Genomic DNA, 13,044 nt, shown 5'->3' with positions numbered 1-13,044 from the left:
AAAAGCTCTGACCCATGCTGTGAAGAGAGACCTGGGGTGGGGGCGGGAGGACAGGGCAGGGATGGGGGGCAGGGCGGGGCGTGGCGCACACACGGGCGGGGGGGGCACATCCCCCCATTGGAGTGGGAGTCCTAAATGCTGCCCAGTGTCGGCTGACTTCCCAGAGCATCCAAACAGTCCAGTGTGCAAATAGCTATTGAGCCGCCTGCATAGGGTTCTAGAAAGATGCCTCTGTGTCTAGTTAACCCTGCAGTCCTCCGCTCTCTGGAGTGACATTAGTGGGCGTGGCTGGACGTGCCCCTGGGCTGAGGTGGGCAGACTCAGCGACAGCCACGCTGTGCTCTTGCAGACCCACAGCCTGCTTGCAGGGAGATACGGAATCCTAGCATGGGACAAGGCAGCCAGGAGTCAAAATCACTATAGAAAACACCCTGTCCACACTAACCCAGAACTAGCACACATCGCTATCTTGTTTCAGATCTACTGTAAAATAAGAAAGCTTTAAAACAGCTGGGCACTGGTAACTCACACCAGTAATCCTAGCTACTCGGAGGCTGAGGTCTGAAGATTGCTATTTGAAGCCAGCCTGGGCGGGAAAGTCCAAGAGACTCTTATCTCCAATTAACCACTAGAAAAGCAAAAGTAGTGCTGTGGCTCAAAGTGGTAGAGTGCTAGCCTTGAGCTAAAAAGCTCAGGTACAGTGCCCAGGCCCTGAGTTCAAGCCCCTGTCTGCCAAAACCAGGGAAAGAAAGAAGGGAGGGAGGGAGGTTTAAAAGGAAGTTTACAGGCGCACACCTGTCATCCCAGCTGCCCAGGGGGCTGAGATCTGAGGAAGGTCCATAAGACTCATCTATTATTAACCACCAAAAAGCTGGAAGTAGACCTGTGGCTAGAGTGCTAGCCTTGAGCAAAAAAGCTCAGGAACACACAGGTCTGAGTTCAAGCCCCAGGACCAGAACGAGCACAGGCATGCACGCACGCACAGCACCTGGAAGGCCTTGTTTATTATGAGGTAAACAAGGCCCCATGTCTCCCCCACCCCGCTCTTCCAGTCCCTGTGCACCTGACTTGAGCTCTGGCCATCAGCTAGCTGGCTTCCCACCCCAGGGAGTCCCCTCTCCACATTTCTCTCCCTGTCTAGCCCCCCCCACCCCCCTGCAGCTGACAATTCCCAAGGAGGGTGTCAGTGGCCAAATGCCGCTGGGACACCAGTCACACAGGATGAGACTAAGAGGAGTCACCCCCAGCTCTCAGCCGTGGCCCCCGACTTCCTCTGGGAGTCAGGGAATCCTGGAAAGCAGGGCCTGGCTGGGGAGCGATGGAAGCTCTTCCTGGAGTGTAGAAGGGTGAGGCCTGAAAGGCTCCAGCAGGCTGTGATCAAGCCATGGCCTTCTGGAGGGACGCGAGCAGGTCTGGCTGGGGTGGCCAGACCTACGTCCTCAGTGGGACTCCCTGGGTCTCGGCCTGCCCCCCCTGAGGAGCAAAGGCTCCAGGGTCGGGCTGAGTGAAGGCGTGAGATGGGGAAAGACGTGGCCTGTGGGCATCTGGGCCCTGGCCAGGCTGGCCTGGCCCTCGTGTGCCCTCTGGCGGCATGCTCCCGGGACTGATGGGGCTGAGAGCAGGGAGGGTCCAGGAGGCTCAGGGGGACGTGTTTGCCTTCTGCAGGACTGACCAGCTGGGCATGTTCACACACAAGGAGTTTGGACAGCTGGCCCCCGTGCTGGACGGCTTCAGCCTCATGACCTATGACTACTCCACGTCTCAGCAGTGAGTGTGGGCTTGTGGGCTGCAGGCCCACTCGCGGGCCTCAGAGCAGACGCCCTCCTGCCTATGGGCTCTGGGGTTCAGCATAGACAGGCAGCCACCTTCTCTGGGCCTGGCTACTGCCTGGTGGTGCTGTGCCTGCCCTGGGCTCAGGATCAGGAGGGGTGGTCAGTGGGGAGGGGTGGTCAGGGGGGGCATGGTCAGTGGGGAGGGGTGGTCAGTGGGGGCGTGGTCAGTGGGGAGGGGTGGTCAGTGGGGGCGTGGTCAGTGGGGAGGGGTGGTCAGTGGGGGCATGGTCAGTGGGGGTGTGGTCAGTGGGGGGCGTGGTCAGTGGGAGGCATGGTCAGTGGGGAGGGGCCGCCTGGGGCAGAGCCCTATTGTCAGAACCTTAGTTGTGTCTCTGGGCCTTTGGGGAGGACTGTGAATCTGCCAGCCAGGACCTTCCCTGTGCCTCAGGCCCCCCGGCGGGCCTGGGGTGGGGAGGCTCTGCCCCTGCCCCTGCCTGGGCCCAGGCCTACTTACCAGTGCCACCCTGGTGATGGGTTGCTGCTGGTTCCTCCTGCCTTTTGTCACAGAGGGAGAATGGCCGTGGTGGGTGTCCTGGAGGACTGAGTTTGTCAGGCACAGGGCTTCCTCCTCCTCCTGGATCCCCACCCCCACCCCCGCTGCCCCTGCAGGCCTGGTCCTAATGCCCCACTCTCGTGGGTTCGAGCCTGTGTCCAAGTCCTGGACCCCAAGTCCCAGTGGCGAAGCAAAATCCTGCTGGGGCTAAACTTGTACGGCATGGACTATGCAACCTCCAAGGACGCCCGTGAGCCTGTCATCGGGGCCAGGTGAGCGGGGCCCTCGGAGCAAGTTCACAGGACCTCCAGTAATGGGTGCTGAGGGGCTGTCACTCCCAGGAGAGGGAGAGCTGCAAGTGGAGAGGGTGGGCTGGTCTCCCTGGACTTACAGGTTGTGCAGTCAGAGTTAGGGACTGGGTGGGAGCCTCTGTCCTGCTTCAGGCCCCCCCCCGCCCCCCCCCAAAGCACCGCCCGAGGCGCTGTCTCTGGGAATAGTTGTCCTGCCATTGGGAATGTGCACAGAAGCAGGACCCCATTGGCTTGGGAGGTGTGGAAGCTGGGCGTTGGAGATAAGAGTCTCATGGACTTTCCTGTCCAGGCTGGCTTTGAACTGCAATCCTCAGATCTCAGCCTCTTGAGTAACTAGGATGACAGGCGTGATCCACGGTGCCCCGCAAGCTGGGCCCCATTGTCTTGGGTATGGATGGGAGCTGGGCCCCATTGGCTTGGGGTGGATGGGAGCTGGGCCCCATTGGCTTGGGGTGGATGGGAGCTGGGCAGCATTGGCTTGGGTTGGATGGAAGCTGGGCCCCATTGGCTTGTGTGTGCAGGAGCTGGGCCCCATTGGCTTGGGGTGGATGGGAGCTGGGCCCCATTGGCTTGGGTGTGGATGGGAGCTGGGCCCCATTGGCTTGGGGTGGATGGGAGCTGGGCCCCATTGGCTTGGGGTGGATGGGAGCTGGGCCCCATTGGCTTGGGGTGGATGGGAGCTGGGCCCCATTGGCTTGGGGTGGATGGGAGCTGGGCCCCATTGGCTTGGGGTGGATGGGAGCTGGGCCCCATTGGCTTGGGGTGGATGGGAGCTGGGCCCCATTGGCTTGGGGTGGATGGGAGCTGGGCAGCATTGGCTTGGGGTGGATGGGAGCTGGGCCCCATTGGCTTGGGGTGGATGGGAGCTGGGCCCCATTGGCTTGTGTGTGCAGGAGCTGGGCAGCATGTGCTGGGCTGGTATGACAAGGCTTCAGGTTCCTCAGGTCAGCAGGTGAGACTGGCTAGAACGGCCCCTCCTCTTCTGTTGCCAGTGTTTTTCTCCTCCAGGGTCTGCAGCATCTCTGGTCATGTGACTATGCTAGTCTGACCGCTTCACCTTGGTTGTGTTTCTTTCCTGGAGTTGCTCAGTTAGTGCCTCACCTGCCTCCAGCCCTTCTCCTCTGTCCATATCGCCCAGCCTCGCGTCATGCTCATTGCTAGGTCTGAGCTGTTTGCTGTCTCTCATCTTAGTGTTCTGACCTCTGCACTCACCTCTTAGGACATCACGGCCACCGCACACACTGAAGTTAGCCGTGTTCATTCAGTCTAGATGGCTGGAAGGGCTGGCTCCTGATGCCTCTCTTCGGCTGCATGTGGGCAGATGGTGTCTTTTCCCTCTGTCCATGGGTGATGATTCTTGTGTCTCTGTGTGCTTCTTGCTCTCCCTCTGAACCCAGGGCCTTACCAAACCCTTGCTATCTTAGCAAGGCCTGGCCCTTTGACTTCTCTGAGGCCCAGACACACCCACTGTGCTAGCAAGAGCCCTGGCAGTGTCTCTCACGCCCGCCTCAGCCTCCAGTGCTGGACCCGAGACCCTCCTGGGGGTCGAAGGACATCCGTGGCTCTGCCATCTGCCAGCCATACACACAGCCAAGACCCTGGGGTGGGCAGGTGGCTGGCTCACGTTGTGTTGGAGCCCAGAGCCAGGCCATCTGATCCTGCCCAGGGTGTGGTCTGCACAGTGCAATCTAGAGCTCCGGCTGGCCCCTGGAGTTCTGCCTTCAAAGCCGCCTGGCAGGGGGCTGGGAAGGGGGCTCAGTGGTAGAGTGCTGGCCTCGCATGCATGAGGGCCTGTGTTTGATTCCTTAGCACCACATACACAGAAAAGGCCGGAAGTGGTGCTGTGGCTGATGTGGTAGAGCGCCAGCATTGAGCACAAGATGCTCAGGGACAGCGCCCAGGCCTGAGTTCAAGCCAGGACTGGGGGAAAAAAAGTCTGGGAGCTGTGTTGCAGCCCAGGGGCCACAAGTCCAGTGGGGGCTCTCTGCCCTCCCCCACCATGCGGCTCTGCCGGTGGGCCCCCCAGGCCACGCCGGAGAGCGGCCACTGCAAGGCTCAGCCCCACACAGCCCTGTCTTCCCATGGCCCAAGTGTTTTGGACCGGACCTCGGAATTTTCTGGCAGGAGCCTCAGGTGTCCACCATGGTCCCCGCTCTCGGCTGGTGACTGGGCCTCCATGTGGGGGCCTGGTGGGCCCCCTGGGCTGCCGCCCCGCAGCCCCGCTGCCAGCCTGGAAAATCACTCCTGGTGAGGAGCCATTGCTGACTTGCGTGATGAAGCCCGGCCCTGCAAACACAGGCAGACGCTTCCCACAGACGGCAGTGCTGAGCACCCAGGAGGGTTGGCCGGCCAGTGGGGCCAGGTGGCCTGCCTTTCTAGTCAGTCCTGTTGCCAAATGCACAGCTTCCACCTGGCGACCATTGATTCCCACCCTGAGATCAGCCGCGGCAGGGAGGCCCAGGGCGGCCCCCACCCCCTTCCCACTGCGCTCCTGTTCCACCTTCCTCCCCATGTGTTGCCCCAAACCTTCTGGGAAAACCTACTCATCAGACCCAAGGAGGAAAACGTCCCATGGCTGAGCCAGCAGTCCTGACGTGACCGGGGCGCCCACCGGACTGAGTGTAGAGCTGGCCCTGGGTGGTCCGGCTGTGGAGATGCATCCCCAGCCCAGCTCTGGCCTGTCTTGCCATTGTGCCGGGCTGTGGCTCCACAGTGGGCCCCAGGCCTGTTGGATGGAGGAGACCCTTTGGATGCAGCACGGCCAGGAAGGGTCAGGACTGTCCTTCAGCCGGTGTTTCGAGGACTGTAGCTTAGGTCCAGGGCTTCTGTGGGCCGTGTGGCGGGCTGGGGGAGGGGGGCTGGAGGTCTCACTGTGGATTTACTCTGGGAGTGTGAGTCGGGCAGATTTGTTATCTGTCCCTGCCTCTAGCCTCGGTGGGTCCCCCAGTTCTAGGCCACGCGCTCCACTTACCCACACATCCTGCTTTTCTTCTTGAGCTTTCCAAAGCCACGAGGTTTCCAAACAGGTCTTTGCGGAGTGAGGCTCCATGTCCTCGTGGAAATACACAGGATGCCCTCTTGGCCGCTGAGGCTCTAGGTTTGTGGCAGGTCTAGGTGAGATCTTGCGATTCTTCTCTTTTTAATTGTCAAGGTGATGTACAGAGGCGTCGCATTAGTAAGGTAGTGAGTACATTCTTGCCGACCTTGTTACCCCCTTGCGATTCTTCGAAGGACAACATAATTATTGTATCATAGTATTCCCCATTTCTTGCTGGGCACTGATGGTGACTTCAGCACGCCTGTCAGGAGGCTGACATCTGAGCATTGTGGGTCAAAGCAGGCCTGAACAGTAAAGTCCATACGACTTTATCTCCAGTTAGCCACAAAAAGCCAGAAGTGGAGCTGTGGCTCACGTGGTAGAGCTCTAGCCTTGAGTGAAAAACGAATAGCTCCCTGGCCCCCCTTGGCTGGTCCTGTGGGTCCCCACTCTGCCCCACGTGCAGGGGTGGCTGCAGCCCCGGCCCAGGGCCCAGCCCACCCCACACCCACCCCCCGGCCTCCCCAGGTATATCCAGATGCTGAAGGACCACAAGCCCCGCATGGTGTGGCACAGCCAGGCGGCAGAGCACTTCTTCGAGTACAAGAAGTGAGTGATGTGTGCACACAGCTCTCCAAGCCGTGGCAGCAGGTCCCCGGGGGAGTGCGGGTGTGGGGGACTGCAGGGCCTGGGTCCAGAGCCCCCATCGCGGTGGGAGCCCGCCCCCTGCGTCCCGCCGAGCCTGGCCCGTGCTAAGACCGCCCCCTTACCCCGCAGGAGCCGCGGCGGGAGGCACCTGGTGTTCTACCCAACTCTGAAGGTACGTGCATCGCGGGGTGCTGGCCGGGGCGCTGGGGCGCGGGCAGTGGTGTGGGTCAGGCCAGGTGTCAGCGTGCTGCACCACAGCCTGTGCCCTCGGCCGTGCGAGTCAGCCTGCAGCCCAACTCGGGTGTGCTGCTGGGGAGACCTCCGGGCCCACCCCTCTGTCTGTGCCCACAGTCTCTGCAGATGCGGCTGGAGCTGGCCTGGGAGCTGGGCGTTGGGGTCTCCATCTGGGAGCTGGGCCAAGGTCTGGACTATTTCTACGACCTGCTTTAGGCTGGGCAGGCCTCACATGGACACGGATGGACTTTTCTAAGCCACGGAATGACTGGTGAAATACAGAGCTGCCATTTGCTGTGACGTGTCTGCTGTGGCCGGGGGAGGGGGCGTGCACCGGAGTCCTGAGATGGAAATCCGGACCCCGTCTTGCCTGCCTGCTGTGGGCAGGACCCATGGCCCCTACTCCACCGGGCGCCACTCGGAGCTCAGGCCTCCCAGCTGCTCCTGGAGGCCTGGGCTGGTTGGCAACACCTGAGCCAATGAAGAGATCTGTGTACACCTAGGAACTGGACGCTTTTCTGTCCTCACAGCAAGGTCTCCGCGGGTGGTGTCCCCATGGGGCCTGGCCTGGGCTCGCGGCTGTGAACCCCACTTTCATAACACTCTGGTCCAGTCTGCTCAGAGGCTGTGGGGCAGGGCCTGGAAGGACTGGGGCCATGAAGGTGCAGCCCCCAGGGTGGACACCAGGGCTCCAGCGGCCGCCACAGGCAGTGACCAGCAGGCTGAGCCTGGGAGAAAGGGGACCTGATGGGGCTGGCCCATCCCCGCCCGGGCTCCCGTCCTGGGACCTCGCTGGCCTGGACTCCTGGGGGGTGCTCACCCAACCTGAGCCCCCACCCCTGGTGACAAGGGCACCGTCCAGATCCAGGTCATACGTGTTAACCGTTTCTCCAGGCTGTCCTGTGAGGGGCAAGGGCGGCCAGGTAGTCAGGAGTGGAGCACTGCCGAGCCTGCTGGGGCCTCAGGACCGGTTAGGAGGGGGAGGCGGGCCAGACTCCCTCAGCCTCCCCAGGCCAGGGCCGCCCCCAACGTCTGCTGTGTCCTGGGGCTATTGACAGTCATCGCCCCCCCCTCCCCCCTGCTGGAGAAGGCAGCTCTCCAGGCGACACACGTGCAGCAAGACACGAGCGCTGCTCGTGCACTTTATTAAAATGCACCTGGAATGTGGATGTTGGGGCCGCCGGAGCACCATGGCCAGTGAGGGCCTCCAGGAGGCACCCCGGGCGCTGGGGACTGCTCGCTGCCTGTGTCCCCACCCCGCAGGAACCCGGCTCTGGATGACAGGTGCCGTGGGCAGCAGCCGGCCACTTTCTCCCCTGTGGTCACTGAGGCCAAACCACTGGATCTGGGACGGGGCTCTGAGGTCTCCAAGCCCAGGCACGGCGGGCCGGAGGCAGTCATTTCCTTGGTGGCAGTGTCCTTCGGCAGAGAGGGGCGGGTGGCTGTGGACTACGCACAGTAGGTGTCCGCCTTCACCACCTGACAGTACATGGTCATGGCGAAGGTCAGGCCCAAAATCTGCAGAGACACAAGGGGCTCAGCAGGAAGCCTCAGCCCAGCCCAGGGCCCCTGCCACCACCAGCCAGGCCCATTGCAGCAGGGCCCCGTGAGCCCCGCTGGCCGCGGCACCACACAGCAGCCTCAAGACCTGCTCTGTGCCTCTGGGTCCCGTCTGATCTGAGGTCCTGGGGAGCCCTGTGCCTGCGGTAGCCGCGGATCCTGCGCTCACCCCGGGCACCAGCTTCCCCACTGCGGACACTCGGAACGGCTACAGAGGCTGTGGCGCTGGTGGGGGAGCGGGGACCAGGGCGCCCGGGGCTGGGCTGCGCCTGCGCTCTGCCCAGGCGGTGCTGTGCCACGGGTGACCTCTGACCTCACCCAGTGGACTGACCCGTGCCCCCTCCTCAGCCCGCCCTTTTCCGTGGCTCCCTAGACCCAGAAGCCTCAGGCCCCCTGCTGCGCACCTGCACCAGGGCGGTGCACAGTCCAAAGACGCCCACGGCCAGCAGGTTCTCCTGGAGCCAGGCCTTCACGGTCTCGTAGCACGGCTGCAGGAGAGCGGGGGAGCGGCTCAGCCGGCGCCTCCTGCCCCCCACCCCCCGCCAGGCCGGGCGCCCGCTCACCGCCTTCCACCAGGTGCCCGGTGCGTGCAGCCCACAGCGGTCGCTGAACTCCAGGCAGCAGGAGTCGGGCACCCGCGTGGCGTTGTACACTTCAAACCAGTCCGTGTAGTTGGAGACGCCACAGCAGCGGAACTGGGCAGGCAAAAAGGACCTAGGCTGAGGCTAGAGAGGCGGGGCCTGCCGTGGCCCCCCAGTCCCGCCCCGGCCCCCCAGGCAGGCACTCCCCCCCACCCCACCCCCAGGGCCTCACGTCCGTCTGGATGATGCTCCAAGCGTTGGTGAGGCCCACGTTGCCCTGGGTGCCGTACAGGTGGAGGCCCTTTTTCAGGTCTTGCTGGGCATACCTGTCGATCTGAGGTTGCAGCAGGGTCAGCCGGGCCCCGGTGGGTGCCATCCAGGGACCCATCCAAACCCATGCCAACCTTCCACGCCAGGTGGAGGCTCCTGACTGGGGTCACAGGTACAAGGCACCGAGGCTCAAGTACTGACCACAGCAGCAAGTCTGTGCTGTGCGGATGTGAACATCACCCCAGACCTTGGTCTCCAGGGCCGTGCTCCGGTAAAGGAGTCCGGGACCTGGGGAGGAGGCTGGCTTCGGGGCGGCCTCCAGCAGTGCTCCACAGAGAGCGTGGAGCAGGCCCGGACAGGGGACTGGACTCCGAGGGGCTCGGCAACAGGACACTGGCTCAGTGAGGCATCTGCTAGAAACGGGGGGAGGGGAGGGGACTGGAGGCAGAGGTGCCCAGTTGGGCGCAGTGTGGCGTTCCAAGATGCTGGAGACACCACGTACTTATTACTAACACCCACTTAATACCCCTGCCAGAAGGAAGGCTTCGGGGTGGGCCTGAGTGAGCAGGAGGAAGGAGCCACCACCCAGGCCTGGCCTCCGGTGGCTGCGGGTGCGTAGAGGGGGGCCCAAGCGCCCGGCAGCCCTACCTTGTCCGTGTAGGCAAAGAAGAGCACAGCAATGGTGGTCTCCAGAAGCAGCACCAGCAGCAACAGCACGAAGAACTGCAGGGAGGACAGGCGGTCAGAGGACCGGCAGCGGGGACCTCAGGGACGCCCCCCGGGCCTGCCCCGACGGGGCCGCCTCTGCCCTCCCCTGCTCCACCTTCCCCTCTACTCAGAACCTTTGAAACGGATCGCACACACGGCCTGCCAGCGGCCAGCGGGGGTCCAAATGCTTCCCTGAGGGGCGCAGAAGGGGCCTGTGCCAGGGCTGGGAGACCTGAGCGGTCGCCATGGTGGGTTCCTCAGACCAGAGCCCCACAGGGAGCTCCACAGCAACGAGGGTCATCCAGGAGCCCTTGCCCGGCCTCGCGGTCTGCGCTGGACGCCCAGGGGGGACACGGCCTTGCTGTCTGTGATGGACGCGGGGGGAGGGGGACACACTACAGGCCCGACCTCGCGGTCTGCACTGGACGCCCGGGGGGGGACGCGGCCTCGCGGTCTGCGCTGGACGCCCGGGGGGGACGCGGCCTTGCGGTCTGCGCTGGACGCCGGGGGGGGGGAACGCACTGCAGGCCCGACCTCGCGGTCTGCGCTGGACGCCTGGGGGGGACGCGACACTCACGGTGAGCAGCAGGCACTTGTTCTCCTTGAGAGCCCCCACGCAGCCCACGAAGCCGATGGCCATGACGAAGGTGCCGGTGATGATGAGCAGGTTGGCGGCCGACAAGGACGGGAAGGAAGACGACAGCGTGGCGAAGTTCCCCTGGGTGGCGGCCAGCCAGATGCCAACGCCCAGGACGCCGCAGCCTCCGAGCTGGAAACACAGCGCCCACAGGAGGGGAGCGGACGAGACTCAGCCAGCCGCGCCTTGGGCCACGCTGTCCACCTTGGGGGCCGCCGTGGGTCCCGCTGACCCCCTCAGCCGCCCAGGGCCTCCGCTCTCCCCCCCCCTCCTCTGCCTGTCGTGATGGGCTCTGGGCAGGAAGCAGCCACCCGGCCGCACGCTACGGGTAGGGACGAGTCTTGTCCAGTCTGCGGCCCCCTGAGCCGCCCTAGGCCTGGGCCAACCATGGAGGCTGGGGGCTGGGCCCACCTGCTCTAGACTCCAATGCCAGGGAGTGAAGCCAGCAGCACCCCACAGCTCAGACAGCCCCCGTGGGCCTGGCCGGTGCTACCTGAGCAGGGGGAGCCTCGGCTGCCACTGAGCACCTGCTCCACTGCACAGCTCCTCACAAAGACCACGGGGGGGGGGGGGGACACTGGGCTCAGGCTGGGCCTGCCTGATAGAACAGCCAGTCTCAGGACACCAGGCTGCTCAGCCGGTCCGTGGACCACCGACTTGGGTCTTGGTCACTGAGGGTGAAAAGGGAGAAGTCATGTTCCGTGCCCGGAGAGCAAGGGGCACAGAGAGCGGCTGGACTCGGGGAAGGACAGGCGGCCAGACACAGGAAAAGGCTGGAAGGTGCTGATGACCCGGTGCAGAAGAGGCATTGGTCCCCTACTTTGGGCCAGGTTTGGGGTCCTGGCATGGGACTGACCTCAGCGTTCCTGGTGGGGCCCCCACGGTGGAGCTACAGGAGACACTGGGGCTGGGTCACAGCCACAGGGCCAGGGAGGAGGGAGGCAGGCCACCCCCCACACCCACGCCTGAGAGCTGGGGCATTCCCCGGGGACGCCCGCCCAGCCCCCGCAGTCACAGCGGCAAGGACAGGTCCACGCCCAGGAGAGGCTCCAGAGAAACGTCACCAGAGGCCACCAGCACAGCTGGGCAAAACAGCTGGCTCCACAGGACTGGGGACACACCTGCGTCCAGAGGGCCAGCAGGGGACAGTCCCTGAGGCAGGCCTCCCCCCCCACCCAGACGGCCCGTCCCCCCCAGCCACCCAGACCTGTCCCCCCCCACTACCCAGATGACCCGTCCCCCCCCACCACCCAGACGGCCTCCCCCCACCCAGACAGCCCGACCCTCCCCCCCACCCAGACGGCCCGTCCCCCCCAGCCACCCAGACCTGTCCCCCCCCCAGACGACCCATCCCCCCCAGGCGACCCATCCCCCCCACCACCCAGATGACCTGTCCCCCTGGCAGCACCGTCGCCGGCAGGGGCGCACCATCGCCGGCAGGGGCACATGGGAGCCAGCACACCCTACAATGCACACTCTCCCAGGAAATGCCACACTCGTGGTGTGTGGATGAAATGCACACCTGTGCTACGTAAATTCACCATACCTGTAGTTTTGAAACTGTTTACACTTGCAGCTTTTAAGACATTTTGGCAGGAAAATTACAGCCTCAGGCTCAAGAGAACATGGCCCATCAGACTCAGACTCAAAAGGCAGAACTCAAGGGCTGAGTCCCTGGACCTCGCGCACCCGGAGTGCTCCCCAGCCCCTGAGCCTCCATGCCCACCACCGCCCTCCCCTCCCCGGGGCCACACGGCAATCAGAGAAGTCAGCAGCAGCCTGGAGGGGGCGAGGGGGCCTGGGCAGGGGCGGGGTGGGGTGCGTCCACTCCCTGGCCCTCACCCTACACCTGTGGCTGATCTCCAGCCTGCACTCAGCCTCAGCCCCCACTCTGGACAGCGCCCTCTCCCCTTCCCCCGTGTGACATTTGCCCTGTGGGGGCCACGGCCTCCGGCCTCTTCCTCCTTGCCCTTTTAGTTGGCCTCAGGCTCGGTGGTAGATGCCATGAGCCATGTGGTGCCTGGCACTCATCAGCGGACAGGTATCCAGACCACCAAGGTGGGTGCCGGCCACCCTCTGCCCCTACCCTTCAAGCTGCAAAGCTCAGGGCGCAGCCGGGGAGGGCTGGGCTCCTGGGGGAGGGAGGGCTGTGTCCCTCAGCCTCTGAGCCTGCGTGCTGGCTGCTCAGCAGAGTGAGTTTGCCCACTTCAAAATGGAATACAGGGCTGGGGGTGTGGCTTCATGGTCAAGTGCTTGTCTAGCACGCATGAAGCCCTGAGTTCAGTTCCTCAGGAGCACATACACAGAAAAAGCCACAAGTGGCACTGTGGCTCAAGTGGAAGAGCGCTAGCCTTGAGCAAAAGAAGCTCAGGGACAGCGCCCAGGCCCAGAGTTCAAGCCCCAGGACTGGGGGAAAAAAAGGTGTGTGTGTCCACTCAGAAGAGCCAGAGGCCAAGCTGATCAGAACTGCTCCCCAACACCCACTGCACCCCAGCTCTCTGGAAAAGCAACAGTTCCCCGGGGCAGCTCCTCACCCCGGTGCTCCCCTCCATCCTCCCTCACCCCAGTGCTCCCCTCCACCCTCCCTCACCCCAGTGCTCCCCTCCATCCTCCCTCACATCAGTGCTCCCTCCATCCCCCCTCACCCCAGTGCCCCCTCCATCCTCCCTCACCCCAGTGCTCCCTCCATCCTCCCTCACATCAGTGCTCCCTCCATCCTCCCTCACCCCAGTG

The 13,044-nt window shown here is 63.7% G+C and overlaps 2 protein-coding genes across 4 annotated transcripts in view; one reads left to right on the top strand and one right to left on the bottom strand.

Moving 5' to 3' along the window:
* Positions 1–6,855, top strand: part of Chid1 (chitinase domain containing 1) — a gene marked incomplete at its 5' end in the record, with an annotated part of 18,497 nt that extends 11,642 nt beyond the window's left edge. The window contains 5 exons of the mRNA XM_013033352.1: positions 1,666–1,767; positions 2,442–2,597; positions 6,202–6,282; positions 6,451–6,493; positions 6,673–6,855. Coding sequence (XP_012888806.1) covers positions 1,666–1,767; positions 2,442–2,597; positions 6,202–6,282; positions 6,451–6,493; positions 6,673–6,771 — 481 coding nt within the window. The remainder of the gene's footprint in view (positions 1–1,665; positions 1,768–2,441; positions 2,598–6,201; positions 6,283–6,450; positions 6,494–6,672) is intronic.
* Positions 6,856–7,684: 829 nt separating this feature from the next.
* Positions 7,685–13,044, bottom strand: part of LOC105998600 (CD151 antigen) — a 29,624-nt gene continuing 24,264 nt past the window's right edge. For 2 of the 3 annotated variants that reach the window (XM_013033370.1, XM_013033372.1), the window contains exons 2-7: positions 10,252–10,443; positions 9,615–9,689; positions 8,929–9,030; positions 8,679–8,810; positions 8,520–8,603; positions 7,685–8,073 (exon numbers count right to left, since the gene is read on the bottom strand). In XM_013033370.1, coding sequence (XP_012888824.1) covers positions 8,005–8,073; positions 8,520–8,603; positions 8,679–8,810; positions 8,929–9,030; positions 9,615–9,689; positions 10,252–10,443 — 654 coding nt within the window. In that variant the 3' untranslated portion in view covers positions 7,685–8,004. The remainder of the gene's footprint in view (positions 8,074–8,519; positions 8,604–8,678; positions 8,811–8,928; positions 9,031–9,614; positions 9,690–10,251; positions 10,444–13,044) is intronic. The other variant, XM_013033371.1, reaches the window with a different exon arrangement.

Source organism: Dipodomys ordii, unplaced genomic scaffold, assembly GCF_000151885.1.
Source record: "Dipodomys ordii isolate 6190 unplaced genomic scaffold, Dord_2.0 Scaffold166, whole genome shotgun sequence".
NCBI lineage: Eukaryota > Metazoa > Chordata > Mammalia > Rodentia > Heteromyidae > Dipodomys > Dipodomys ordii.
This window is presented reverse-complemented; position numbering and strand designations above follow the sequence as displayed.